This window comes from Mesoplodon densirostris, chromosome 4, assembly GCF_025265405.1.
Source record: "Mesoplodon densirostris isolate mMesDen1 chromosome 4, mMesDen1 primary haplotype, whole genome shotgun sequence".
Taxonomy (NCBI): Eukaryota; Metazoa; Chordata; class Mammalia; order Artiodactyla; family Ziphiidae; genus Mesoplodon; species Mesoplodon densirostris.
Genome location: NC_082664.1, coordinates 99,030,983 through 99,046,352, shown reverse-complemented (window position 1 = coordinate 99,046,352; position 15,370 = coordinate 99,030,983). Strand labels below are relative to the sequence as shown.

At 42.1% G+C, this 15,370-nt stretch overlaps 1 protein-coding gene across 2 annotated transcripts in view; it reads right to left on the bottom strand.

Annotated features, from left to right (window-relative positions):
• The window catches only part of LOC132488550 (A-kinase anchor protein 13-like), a 180,899-nt gene that overhangs the window by 40,689 nt on the left and 124,840 nt on the right, over positions 1-15,370 (bottom strand). For both annotated transcript variants that reach the window (XM_060096846.1, XM_060096845.1), the window contains 2 exons: positions 8,135-8,202; positions 5,685-5,751 (listed from right to left, as the gene is read on the bottom strand). In XM_060096846.1, coding sequence (XP_059952829.1) covers positions 5,685-5,751; positions 8,135-8,202 — 135 coding nt within the window. The remainder of the gene's footprint in view (positions 1-5,684; positions 5,752-8,134; positions 8,203-15,370) is intronic.

Sequence of the window (15,370 nt, the reverse complement as noted above, 5' to 3'; positions counted from 1 at the left end):
TGAATCAGGAAGAAACAGAAAATATGAACAGACCAATCACAAGCACTGAAATTGAAACTGTGATAAAAAATCTTCCGACAAACAAAAGCCCAGGACCAGATGGCTTCACAGGCGAATTCTATCAAGCATTTAGAGAAGAGCTAACACCTATCCTTCTGAAACTCTTCCAAAATATAGCAGAGGGAGGAACACTCCCAAACTCATTCTATGAGGCCACCATCACCTTGATACCAAAACCAGACAAGGATGTCACAAAGAAAGAAAACTACAGGCCAATATCACTGATGAACATAGATGCAAAAATCCTCAACAAAATACTAGCAAACAGAATCCAACAGCACACTAAAAGGATCATACACCATGATCAAGTGGGGTTTATTCCAGGAATGCAAGGATTCTTCAATATACGCAAATCAATCAACGTGATACACCATATTAACAAACTGAAGGAGAAAAACCATATGATCATCTCAATAGATGCAGAGAAAGCTTTTGACAAAATTCAACACCCATTTATGATAAAAACCCTGCAGAAAGTAGGCATAGAGGGAACTTTCCTCAACATAATAAAGGCCATATATGACAAACCCACAGCCAGCATTGTCCTCAATGGTGAAAAACTGAAACCATTTCCACTAAGATCAGGAACAAGACAAGGTTGCCCACTCTCACCACTCTTATTCAACATAGTTTTGGAAGTTTTAGCCACAGCAATCAGAGAAGAAAAGGAAATAAAAGGAATCCAAATGGGAAAAGAAGAAGTAAAGCTGTCACTGTTTGCAGATGACATGATACTATACATAGAGAATCCTAAAGATGCTACCAGAAAACTACTAGAGCTAATCAATGAATTTGGTAAAGTTGCAGGATACAAAATTAATGCACAGAAATCTCTGGCATTCCTATATACTAATGATGAAAAATCTGAAAGTGAAATCAAGGAAACACTCCCATTTACCACTGCAACAAAAAGAATAAAATATCTAGGAATAAACCTACCTAAGGAGACAAAAGACCTGTATGCAGAAAATTATAAGACACTGATGAAAGAAATTAAAGATGATACAAATAGATGGAGAGATGTACCATGTTCTTGGATTGGAAGAATCAACATTGTGAAAATGACTCTACTACCCAAAGCAATCTACAGATTCAATGCAATACCTATCAAACTACCAATGGCATTTTTCACAGAACTAGAACAAAAAATTTCACAATTTGTATGGAAACACAAAAGACCCCGAATAGCCAAAGCAATCTTGAGAACGAAAAATGGAGCTGGAGGAATCAGGCTCCCTGACTTCAGACTATACTACAAAGCTACAGTAATCAAGACAGTATGGTACTGGCACAAAAACAGAAAGAGAGATCAATGGAACAGGATAGAAAGCCCAGAGATAAACCCACGGACATATGGTCACCTTATCTTTGATAAAGGAGGCAGGAATGTACAGTGGAGAAAGGACAGTCTCTTCAATAAGTGGTGCTGGGAAAACTGGACAGGGACATGTAAAAGTATGAGATTAGATCACTCCCTAACACCATACACAAAAATAAGCTCAAAATGGATTAAAGACCTAAATGTAAGGCCAGACACTATCAAACTCCTAGAGGAAAACATAGGCAGAACACTCTATGACATAAATCACAGCAAGATCTTTTTTGACCCACCTCCTAGAGAAATGGAAATAAAGACAAAAATAAACACATGGGACCTAATGAAACTTCAAAGCTTTTCCACAGCAAAGGAAACCATAAACAAGACGAAAAGACAACCCTCAGAATGGGAGAAAATATTTGCAAATGAAGCAACTGACAAAGGATTAATCTCCAAAATTTATAAGCAGCTCATGCAGCTCAATAGCAAAAAAACAAACAACCCAATCCAAAAATGGGCAGAAGACCTAAACAGACATTTCTCCACAGAAGATATACAGACTGCCAACAAACACATGAAAGGATGCTCAACATCTTTACTCATTAGAGAAATGCAAATCAAAACTACAATGAGATATCATCTCACACCAGTCAGAATGGCCATCATCAAAAAATCTAGAAACAATAAATGCTGGAGAGGGTGTGGAAAAAAGGGAACACTCTTGCACTGCTGGTGGGAATGTGAATTGGTACAGCCACTATGGAGAACGGTATGGAGGTTCCTTAAAAAACTACAAATAGAACTACCATATGACCCAGCAATCCCACTACTGGGCATATACCCTGAGAAAATCATAATTCAAAAAGAGACATGTCCCAAAATGTTCATAGCAGCCCTATTTACAATAGCGCGGAGATGGAAACAACCTAAGTGTCCATCATCGGATGAATGGGTAAAGAAGATGTGGCACATATATACAATGGAATATTACTCAGCCATAAAAAGAAATGAAATTGAGCTATTTGTAATGAGGTGGATGGACCTAGAGTCTGTCATACAGAGTGAAGTAAGTCAGAAAGAGAAAGACAAATACTGTATGCTGACACATATATATGGAATTTAAGAAAAAAAAAATGTCATGAAGAACATAGGGGTAAGACAGGAATAAAGACACAGACCTACTAGAGCATGGACTTGAGGATATGGGGAGGGGGAAGGGTAAGCTGTGACAAAGCGAAAGAGCGGCATGGACATATATACACTACCAAACGTAAGGTAGATAGCTAGTGGGAAGCAGCCGCATAGCACAGGGAGATCAGCTCAGTTCTTTGTGACCGCCTGGAGGGGTGGGATAGGGAGGGTGGGAGAGAGATGCAAAAGGGAGGGGATATGGGAACATATGTATATGTATAACTGATTAAATTTGTAAATTAAAAAAAAAATAAAAAATAAAATATAAAAAAAGCGGTTCACCTGTGGGGTGTGATGGCAGTGAGGATAAAGAATCATATATTTAAAAATTTAAACTAATTCAAAATAAGAGAAAAGGAGACCGAGAGAATTTTAAGGATAAAAGGAGCCTCAGAGATAACTGAGGCTGGGGTTCTTTGGGAGGACCTACCAAGAAACATGTCAGGGGCTGGTGAGATATGCAAATTCCCAGCCCTCCTTGTTCTGTGCGGGTGGGACCTGGGAGCCTACACATTTACTAGCTCCCCAAGCGATTCTTCTGTACAATGTCTGAGAACACAGGTTTTGACCAATTCCTTTAATTTACAGATGAGGAAAATGCAACATGTGTTTGAGGTCACATAGCTAATTTGTCCTCATACTGCATACTTCTCTTGAACTTGACCAAAGAGGAAACGGGAGCTCTAATTTCATGCTAAAGTAGTCACACTGCCATCTGGGTAGCAAATTATTTTTCCTTGGTAGCTAACTAAACTGCTGCATTACCTGTCCATCCCCAGGAGCATCAGGAGCTGAAGGAAATAAGACTGGGGCAGCTGTTATGGCTTCACAGTATTACAGGATGTTTCTGACTTAATAAAATTAATAAAACCATTAATTTCCAATTCAAATTCTGTTTAGAAGAAGGTGATATAATAAACACCAGAAACATGCTACCCTATAACACGACCAGACCCTTCCTGCAGGAAGCACACAGGAAACTAGGAGATGTGGGTCCCACACCAACAGGGAAGAAGGGCAACTGGCAGGGAAGAGAACATGCTCAAGTGTTCAAGAGCCTGGAGCACATCCTCAGTGTCTCAGAAGGGAAGCTGCTGAGCAGATAAAATCTGATGAAGGAAGAAACACCCGTTCTTGAAGAACAGTAGGATGTGGGTAAGTCAACAGAAAAAGAGGACATTCTGATGAGGAGAATTACATGAAGGAAGGCAGAAACACTCTATTAATGTGAAAGGGAGAAAACAAGCAGAAGAGGAAGTAAGTAGAGGGGCGTATATAAGGGATCAGTGAAACGGCTGGAGAAGCAGAACGAAGTCATGTCATGCAGAGCCCTGAACATTATAAAGAACAACCTGCATCTAAAAGGCAGCATAGGGGGGTGAAAACAACAACTTTCCCTTGTTGAAACCAATCCACTCCACTCAGGGAAGTTGCTAACTACTCTCTGAGCCTCAGCATCCTTAATTGTGATGGTGATGGTAGTGGTGAAAGCAAACACTGAAGGAGGCCTCTCACCAAGTACTTCACTGGTGTGATCTCACTTAAACCCGATGACCACCTGCTGATACTATTACCATCCTTTCACAGAGGAGGAAAACGAGGTACAGGGGATTTAGTAAACGTCCGAGGTTATGCGGCTGTTAAGTGGGATGCTGGGACTCAGACCCATCCAACTTGAATCCACAATCTGTACTCTTACCGCTACGTTACCTCAGGAATAAAACGGGTAAAACAGGAATAAGAATACATGCGGGGGTCAGACCTAATAGGTACTTTTTGGAAAAATGCTATTTTATCTGATTTGAAAGAAAAAAAAAAGGTTTCTGAAATAAGGGATAATGTCACAGAACAAAAGTTTAAGGAAGATTAGACTTGTAAAAGGTGTTGGAATGGGTTGGATCATTGGTTAAAGTGGGTGACTGTCTGGCACAACTTTTCTTCTAGGAATCCACATGCAAAGATGGGCAATAATTGGACTTCTGTCTAAAGGGACTCCACACCCTCCTGGTGGCACAGTCTCTACAGCCATTCCGGGGCCATCTGGAAGCACTCAGAGCAGTCGGGCACAGAGCAGTGGTCCTCAAGCTCGAGTGTGTGCATCACCGTCACCTGGAGCATCTACTAAAACACAGATCACTGGGCTCTGCCTCTGGAATCTCTGACGTAGTAGGTCTGGGTAGGGCCCAAGAATTGGCACTTCTAATTGATCCAGGATCTACCCTTTGAAAAACACGGCCTGAGGCTAAGTTTCACATGGGCTCCCACAGAGCAAATTTAGGTGATATTCATCACTGCATCTTTATGACAGGGGTTGGAAACAACTCAGACAACCGCTTTGGGGGAACTGATAATTATAATGTGGTGTATATTTTTGAAAGAACACCATGCAGCGATCTGAGACAATAGCTTACCTATAGTAACACGCATAGATCTCAAAACCATATTGAGTGGAAAAAACCCCAGCAGAATGGATAAGCAAGTCCTATCATCTAATTTACATTTAACGCACAAAACCATAAGAGATATTTCCAGAGGTACACATGTGTCTAAAGATACGGCAGATTAGAGAGGTTTACATGAAGTATACTGCAATGCGTGCTGAGGGGGGGAAAGGAATGAGATAGGGAATGAAGAATGAAATGGGGAAAATATTAAGTAAAACCAAAGTGAAGCTTTGCACAGACTGGAGAAGACAGGTTGATGTGAATGGGAGAGGTGTGATTTACCCAATTTGTGTACCACTGAAGTCCTTGGGGAAAAAAAGATTTTCATAACTCCACAGTTTGTCAAGAAGTTTATCAGCAAGATCTCATCTGATGCAACTGTAACGCTGCGAAAAGCGAGTTTCACTGTCGACTCACGCAAGAGAAATTTCAAGACACACAGGGCTAAGGTGCTGCCTTTTAAGCGAAGACACACACTATTCTAGAACCTTCCAGAGAGTTTGATGGTAGAATGGTAAGCTTTTGGTCAATGAAACTGCAGCCTTCTCTAAGTATTCAAAATAGGTATTCAAATCTTGCTTAAGAATAACAAGTAAATACTACAGAAGTATGGGTAAGTCCTGAACCAGAGAGGCGAAAAGGAATCATGAGACGTGGGCCGAGCTACTTACACTTGTTTCTCATAATGACCGTGGGCAGCGAAGATGTGTCATGTGCTTGAAGGCTCCCTTTGGGCTGCTGAAAGGAAAAGAAAGCCTGAGTGAACCCTGCATTTACAATTTATCTTCTGTCAAGTTTCAAGAGGCCTAGAGCAGGAAGCCAGCTGCTCCTACTTCCCTGCTCTATTCCTGCCAGTGGTCCTCAGCACCCTAGTCCTAGATAAGCCACCCACTCTGGCTCCCCTCTGAACCCGCCAAGCACTCTGATCCTGCAAATGCCGTCTCTTCTGCCTGGAATGCTCTCTTCACCTTCACAGGCATGACATTCTTCTATTTCAAGATAATCCCTCCTTGGTAGAGCCATCTGTTAGCTTCTTTCTTCTCCTCACCCGAGGCAGTGACTGGCACCCCTTAGAATCCCGCATGTGCCCCCGCCTAGTTTTTTCCTTACTTATGGTCATCGTCTGCTTGTCCATCTTCCCCACCAGAATGCTGATTCCTTAAGAGCGGCATCTGTGCCCTTTTTGTTTCTATTTCTCCAGTGACTCGCATTTATACGGTGTGAAATAATTCTTAGGTAAAGTGCTAATTTTTTTTTTTTTTTTTTTTTTTCTTTTTGCTGTATGCGGGCCTCTCACTGTTGTGGCCTCTCCCGTTGCGGAGCACAGGCTCCGGATGCGCAGGCCCAGCGGCCATGGCTCACAGGCCCAGCCGCTCCGCGGCATATGGGATCCTCCCAGACCGGGGCACGAACCCGTATCCCCTGCATCGGCAGGCGGACTCTTAACCACTGCGCCACCAGGGAGGCCCTAAAGTGCTAATTTTAAGACTTTTGTTGTAGCATGGAACAGAGACACTGTGTGAGAAATTACAGACTGAAGCAATTAGTCTGAGATAAATCATTAGTGAAAAAGGGTCCATTTAAAATGGAACTCCCCCTTTCAGGTTACATTCTTTTCTATGGGATATGCTGTATCCCTATCATTCTCCTTCTCTATAGCACATTCACAGTAACAGCAGTCTTACCAGAGATCACAAACTCAAATGCCTGTGGGGTCGGGCAGGTAACAAAGGACAGAGGCGAGTTGGAGGAGGGGGGGAGTGGCAGGCTGGGGCTTGTATATCTTGTCTAGAGGAGGCAGCAGTCACTCAGCCCCAGTGGATTATCACCCACCACCCACCTCTCCAACATTTAAGGAACTACAGGCCACATACTGTTCTACGTGCTTAGGAGCTATTGATGGATCACTTGGCAAGTTGAGTGCTTACATTCTAGTGGGGGGAAAGTACAGATCATTAAAAGTAAATGGAATACAATAAATACAGTTGTTAAGTAGACCCTAAGAAGGTGATAAGTAGTACTATGGAAAAAAAGAAAAAGAGCAAGGTGGGAATTGGGAATGCTGGGTAAGGGGAAATACCAGGGCTGTGAGATCTTCCATTTCTTCAGGAGAAATTGGAAATCCAAACTGGTGTGAAATACGATTTTTCAATAAATACACTAACTCAAATAAAAAAAAAATTACTCCATGAGCCAAACAAAATTTATGTCCATGGACTGAATAAGATCTGGGGTACAGAGGTCTGTCATCTTTACACTAGAGTTCAGTGCTTCTCAAAGTGTGGTCCTCGGACTAGCAGCATTAGCATCATCTAGGAACTTATTAGAAAGGCAAGTTCCTGCCCCCTCCCCACCCGCCAAATTGGAAGCTCTGGGAGTGGGGCCCACTGTCACCTTATAACAAGCCCCCAGGTGATTCTAATGCACACTCCAGTTTGAGGCCACTGCACTAGATAAATGCGTTTGGTTACTGGAAGCACACAGCATGCTGAGCATCTGTGTAGATGGAGCTGGAGAGCACTCTTCTGACAAGGAACAAAGACATTTATGAGTGACTACAACACTGAAAACCACACAGGCCACCTAAACACCCATCTGCCCCCAGCCCCGTACTCTTTCTTTAAGGGCTCTGATATGCAGTGCCTGTTAGCACACAGCTGCATACTCAAGAGCACGTACCATCATACACTTCCTGCTCCTGTCATGTGATCCACACGAGCCTGTGGAGAAAAGTGCTGCCAGACAGGCCCGTTTAACCCTGACACTCCCCAGCCCATCAGCGTGTCAGAGCCCCTGATTTCCACCTGCTGCCCTCATGGTCCTGAAGAAGGAAGCCAGGCGTGTGAAAGGCAGAGGAGGTCTGCAGACACAGTTAAGAAGAAAACCACTTCAACGGCGACACAGATTAAAATCACAGAGAAATGTGCATTTAACATGGAGAAGCTCTGAAAGCATTTTTACCTTCCAAAAGCCACAAATACCCGAGTGCGTTAAGAAGAGAAAAATCATTTTTGGTTATTTTAGTCTCAAAGTAGGTACCAAATGATGAAAATAAACAAAAACTACAACCCCAAATCTCCCATCTCTGAAGATCTTATTGGTTTAGCCAGAAATGTCTTACCTTCATTTTGACCTTTGCACAGGAGGCCAGACGTTCTCTACAGCCTTTGTGGACAAAAGCACTGCAACCTGAAAAGAGAGCAAAACCCCAGGTGACATTAATACACAGCAAACAGATCCCCCAGACTGATTTTTCCACTGCCACAGCAACCGGCAGACTGCCAGGTGAAGTCGCTCACAGGTCAGAATGTGACTAGCCGAAATTACAGACTGCAGCCCTCTTCTAGGAAGCAGGCGTGCGATGTCATTTGGAGGAGGAGAAACAAGAGCAGATGTGATTTCTGATTCATAAAAACTAGAAATCGGAATCTTCTCGGGCAGGAAGCAGAGAGGCTACAAAACTAAAGTGAAAGCGTCTGCTGTCAATATGTAAGTCTAAGTCACAAATAATACATAAATGATATGTATTTACATATACGTTTAATAACACCCACAAATAATACATAAATACAGCCCCTTAACACAGGGGCTGTGAAATCTGTATGGCTGTGTCAAAGGTGGAATGTGAATCTGAAAATCTACCTATTTATGTCCTTTGACTTGGAAACCTAACTACCCTGAACTTTTTGCAACACCCCGAGCGAGTCAAGAGCCGCCGAAGAAAGGTCATCAGAACCACCCTAATACAGTACCTCTGGGAGCCCTCACTCGAGAGGAGGTAGGAGACTTCCTGAAGATGAACGGACATTTCCAGAAAGATGGAGCACAGCCCATAATCCTCCAAGGACACGAACTTATTTCAACTCTTATTTCTCACTCCTTGACCCACAAGGGCCACTTATGTAAAACCCCCCACTCTGTGCCTCACAAAGGTCATCATCAGCTGCTACTGCTGCTACGAAGTCATAAAGCAGAACTGTGCCAGGAGGTCAGAGGTCAAGCATCTCTCCAGGAAAGGACTGCCTGAGAAAATCAACAGATACCACCCATCAGGCAACGCTTCACACCCGGATTCAGGAAGCACCATAGGTCCTGCCTATGGTAACCCACGAATCATGGGCCAGGATGCCTGGTTCCTACGTACGGATTACGAGGATACTAGAATGGAGACTGCCAGAACCCCAGACCCCAGAGGCTTTTCCCCATTCCTTCCTCAATGCCTACTCGGTTCACAGGTCTCTTCCCTAACACCACCAGTCACAATGCGTTGGATAATCTTATGGTTTTCTCCTCCACTGAGTGCTCCTCTAGGGCAGGGTCCCTTCATCTACTGCCAAATCCTTAATTAGGTCTCCCTAGCATAATGCCTGGCTCATGCCACCTACTCAAACGTCTGTTTGAGATCTTATGTCTATTTTATCCAAGAGCCAAGTGCCCTGACACAACCTACGTTACAGTATGTCAAATATCTTATCAACACTAAAAGGAGTACTAGAAGAACAACCATCACACTAAACGTGATTTAGGTCCTGGCTCTCCTAATTAGTTAATGTTACTCTAGGCAAGTTCCTTCTCTATAGGCCTCAGTTTCCTCAGACCTATAAAATGAAAGGAAGTACCACATCTTTCCCCAAGTTCCTTTTCTCTGTGATCCTATAAGACTCCTTAGGCTACATCTCTTGAAGAAAGAGATAATTTTCCAAGTAAATCCACTAGATTGTTCTATAAGGTTCATGTTGCAGAAGAGTTTTCAACTTAGTCATCTGAATTATCACTAGGACAGACCCATCCTTCAGGGCATGGTTAGGGAAAGTTCCAACTGGAGAAATCTCGGCTGAAGCTATTTCCATAAAAGAGGCGATAGGGAACAACTCTACTTTTGTTGACAGGATGGCCCAGAGCGGGAACTTGTCTGGAAGTGGGGTGGGGTGAAGTATTCTGGGCCTTTTACTCTCAGGCCTACCAAGCCTTCTATCTAGCTAAGCTCTTCTAGCTCCACCCCAAGTGAAATTCACTGTCTGGTCATTTTTCTGATGTTAAACCATCAGAAGAGACATCCATTTACCAACGGCAGCATGAGAGACTCTCCGGGGAAATCAAAAACAGGGTAAATAGTATCTCCTCTTACCACTTCTATTCAATATTATATTAAGAGTTCCTGGGTAGTATTATAAGGCAAAAAAAAAGAAAAAGAGGGCTTCCGTGGTGGCGCAGTGGTTGAGAGTCCGCCTGCCGATGCAGGGGACACGGGTTCGTGCCCCGATCCCGGAAGATCCCACATGCCGCGGAGCGGCTGGGCCCGCGAGCCATGGCCGCGGAGCCTGTGTGTCCGGAGCCTGTGCTCCGCAACGGGAGAGGCCACAGCAGTGAGAGGCCCGCGTACAGCAAAAAAAAAAAAAAAAAAAAAAAAAAAAATGTAAAAAGAAAAAGATACAAAATGTAAAACAAACAAGCAAAAATTCCTGTCTTTATCCACAGACAACTTGCATAAGTTATTTGCTAAAATTAAGAAAGAAAAAGAAAGAAACACGAGAAAAGCTACTAGAAGTAAAAATTACAGCAAAGTCATGGGACTCAAAGTTGATAACACAAAAATCAATTGTATTTTCATATACTAGCAATAAAAAAATGAAATTTAAAAATGATCATTTACCATAGCATCAGAAAGTGAAATACATGGGGGACTTCCCTGGTGGCACAATGGTTAAGACCCCGTGCTCCCCCCAATGCTCATTGCAGCACTGTTTACAAATAGCCAGGTCATGGACGCAATCTAAATGCCCATCGACAGACGAATGGATAAAGAAGATGTGGTACATATATACAATGGAATATTACTCAGCCATAAAAAGGAACGAAACTGGATCATTTGTAGAGAGGTGGATGAATCTAGAGACTGTCGTAAGAGTGAAGTAAGTCAGAAAGAGAAAAACAAACATCGTATATTAATGCATATATGTGGAACCTAGAAAAATGGTACAGACGAACCAGTCTGCAGGGCAGAAATAGAGATACACATGTAGAGAACAAACGCATGGACACCAAGGGGGGAAAGTGGCGGGGGGGTGGTGGTGGTGTGATGAATTGGGAGATTGGGACTGACATGTATACACTAATATGTATAAAATGGATAACTAATAAGAACCTGCTGTATAAAAAATAAATAAAATAAAATTCAAAAGAAAAAAAGACCCCTTGCTCCCAATGCAGGGGGCCTGGGTTCGATCCCTGGTCTGGGAACTAGATCCCACATGCATGCTGCAACTAAGAGTTTGCGTGCCATAACTAAGGAGCCGGTGACCTACAACTAAGGAGCCCATGAGCCGCAACTAAGGAGCCTGCCTGCTGCAACTAAGGAGGCCACGTGTTGCAACTAAGACCCCACACAACCAAATAAATAAATAAATAAAAAGTGAAATACATGGGATACATCTAAAGATTACCTATAAGAAGTTTACACTAAACACTGCGTAACACTAAAGGGAAAAATTAAATAAGGCCTAAATAAATGGAGAGGTATATCATGTTCATGGGTAGGAAGACTCATGAATTACGAATATAGTTGGAGACGCTCAAAAAATAATAGGACAGACTCAGGTACCTACCCATCCAGATTTAAACGTTGTTAACTTTTGGTTGTATTTTCCCTAGAACTCTTTTTCTTTAAGAAATACAAACTCCCCAAAAGATTTAAAACCCATTTCCCTTTCTGCTCCTCCATCTTCAGACAGAATCACTACTTTGAATCTGGTGTTATCTTTTTTCAGCACGGTTTTATACTTTTTCTATACACGTTAAGTATCCATAAACAAGAAAATGTAGTGTCCTGTTATATTAAAATGATAGGTAATTTTAATAACAAATTCATGGTCATGTTGTGAGGCTTCCATGAAATATATGAATCAGAGTACAATCTGGTTAGCACAGCCTGGTAATCTGAGTTTGACTATTTTGGGAACTGGCAGGTTGGTGGTGACCCACACTTGAGAGCATGTGTTGGTAGGTAGAGAAGCCTTTGCATCTGAGGCTAGAAGACAAGTGAGGAGTTTGGGTTAGGTTTTCATGTCTTAGTTGCAGGGACTCTGAGAGAGAAAAACATCGGAACGGAGACATGGGTTGTCATCTGGTCCCTGCCCAGGCTGTGAAGAAGGAGCTTCTTTCATCGGAAACTTAGGGAGCTTTGGTGCCAAGCAACACTGAGGTGTGGTACAGGGTTTTGGAGAATGCTAATCCATCCCCCCCCCGCACCCCGTCTTTACGTGAAATCCAGCAACTCTCTGAAAACCCAGCAATGGCAGTAGCAAGAGTCCTTTTAGTAGCTGCAAGGACAGCAGACAACCACCAAAAGAAGCCTAAGCGTCAGGGAAGAATGGACTGGCCCATAAGGGTGACTGTAACCAATGGCTACTTTATGAGTACAATTGAGGCTACGCGTGGGTACCCCAAGAGATACCTAGGAAAGAAGTAACTTTTCAAGAGAGGTTTAAAGGCCCTGATTGTGAGTAGAAGCAAGAATAGATGCAAAGTTTTCATTTATTTGCTCAATAAATATTGAGTATGCACCAGTTTTGCGCAGGAACTGTTCGTTCCCAGAGATACAAGAGTGAAAAAATACAGCATATAATCTGTGCCCTCATGGAGCCCAGTAATAGGGGTTATGAAGAAAACAGAACAACGTATGTGATAATGAGGTTCTGAGTGAGGGAACATTACATATGGTGACCCGGGAAGGCTTCCTCAATCTGAGCTAGGATAATATACGACAAGAAGAAATCAACCATGCCAAGTTATGGAAGACAAGTATTCCACTCGAGGGAACAGCAAATGCAGAGGCCCAGGGGATATAATAAAGTTGCTATGTTCAAGGAATAGAAAGAAGATTAGTGTGGTTGAGGGTACAAAGTGGTAAAGGGTTAAGATACAAAACAGAGGGGCATGCAGGGTCTTGCAGAGGCAGTAAGATTTAGATTTTACTACAATTGCAAGGGTTATTAATACTAACATGACCACATGTGTACTCACACATTGGAGAAGCCTAGAACGTATTACTTGTAGTATAAAGAAATATTTTTACATATAGGGAATTGCATCTCGAAGATAAAGGATTTTCTCTCATTACTACACAGCTGAAAGAGGTCATAGAATTTGGGGGTTAGGATTATGAGGCTTAAGATTCAGAGAGTTTGGGGATAAATCTGAGCTTTACTCTTACTAACCATAGGAATTTTTAGGGCCTCAATTTTATCATCGAAAATTGAAGACCATAAACGCAATTCTTTTTTTTTCTTTCCCTCAGAGTTGTTGTGTGGAACAGTTAATCACATGTAAACACTCTGGAAACAGTTAATTCCCTTAAAAAGATATAAATTGTTATATCTCATGAACATATTTATAGGACAGAAGGTTTGGCATTGATTCTGATGCAATATATTACATGTTTCTGCTACAGTAACCACTTAGAGTCAATTTTTAGTATCCTTGTTAACTGAGAAAATTATTCAGGTAATGCAAACTTTGTTTTATTTCCCTCTGAAATAGATTATATTTTATAGGATATTGGCTTTATAATTATGTTTAGCCTGAGTTCTTATATAATTTGCAGGCCTCTGGAAATGAACATTCCCGAAACTGAACTCAGTATCCGTCCACCACAGTCTTACTCTCTCATATATTCTTCTGTTGGCATGAAACCGTGCACCCATCACCCAAAGGAGAAATACTTCAACTCCTTCCCCTTTATCCATACGCCCAATCAATCGCCAAGACCTCTCCCTTGTAACTTAGACATGTCACCTATATTTAGACCCTTCCCTCCCATTTCCATAGACTTATCTTCCTTGGGAACCTCATCGTCCAGATAGAGGACTAACAGTTGTTATCATTTTTTTCTTTTTTTAAACACCTTTATTGGAGTATAATTGTCTTACAGTGTTGTATTAGTTTCTGCTGTGTAACAAAGTGAATCAGCTATGTGCCAGGCACTGTTCTAAGTCCTCTACAAGCTTCAGATTGCCCCATGAAGAAGGTACTACTGTTATCTGCAATTTATAAATGGGGAAACCTAGGTGTGGAGTATTGAAGCATCTTTCCCAAGGTCATGAAGCTGCTAAATGGCAGAGTCAAGATTAGAACCCCAGTGAGTCTGAATCTAGGGGCTAAGCACTTAAGAACTCCTCTGTGCTGGGCAACATGTCACCGTGTTCTCACTCCAGACTTCCCCCACATTACTGCCATAAAATCTTCCTCCAAAACAAATCTGATCTTGTCATTTCTCTGCTTTTAATAACATCCTGTTAGCTCATCACTGCCTTCAGGACAAAGTAACATGAAAAATAAGGTTCTTCACCACTCAGCCCAAATTACCTTTCCCACCTTATGGTCTGACCCTATAATCAATCTACCATCCTGTAGTCCTGGCACCCTGAGATGTTCACAGCATCATTTCCAGGTCTCCCCGTCTCTGCAAAAGCTATTTTCCTACTTGAAAAGACACTCCTCCATTTCTCTGCACGTAGCAGTCTGACTTCAAGAAGAAGATCATATGGCATTGGCACTGAATCTCAGTTTCATCATTATAAAATGGGCGTCATAATTACACTCTTCCTCAACTCACAAGGGAACTATAAGGACAAAATGATATATTACGTAAAAACTTTGTAAGAGTAAACTACGTGATTGGGTATAAGCAAACCTATTCAACTGTAAGGTTTTACAGTTTTTCCCATCCCCTCTAACCAGCCTTGGAAGGAGAAAGAATTCTTAACCTTCCTTTTCTTGGAGTGACTGGGCCAAAATGGGAAATAAAAAGGAGGTACTCAACTGGTCTAAATGTCATAGCTCTGAGGGGTTGTACTGAAAAAAGGTGGGATTACTGTGAACCACTATTTGTGTGTGCAGATGGATAACAGTAAGATAGAGGAGGAGGAAAGATGAATTTACGATGGTTTCAATGGGTTTTACATACTCCCCCTTTCATGTTTTCTGAAGAAAGATTCAAATAGTTCTTTAAATGGTTTTGGGATTCTCCACTGAGGTTTCTCTGAAAGCAAAGCTGTCAATATAGGATCATTGTACACATGGGACTTACACAGCTTCCCCTCGTGGTTACCAGTTCCCCTTTGATTCTACCATGAAGACAAATGCTCTCTTTTCTGTGCTACCACTGAACTTTTTTCTGGTATAACTTGCTGTACCATAATGACCCGTTAACATGACTGTCACACACAAATACACGCACACACGCAATGTCAATCATGGGTGTCTCAATGACTAGAATCACATACTATTCATCTCTGTATTCCTAATATCTACCATGGTTCCTAGCCCTGGTTGCCTGAAGAGATGGAAATCTCAAAAC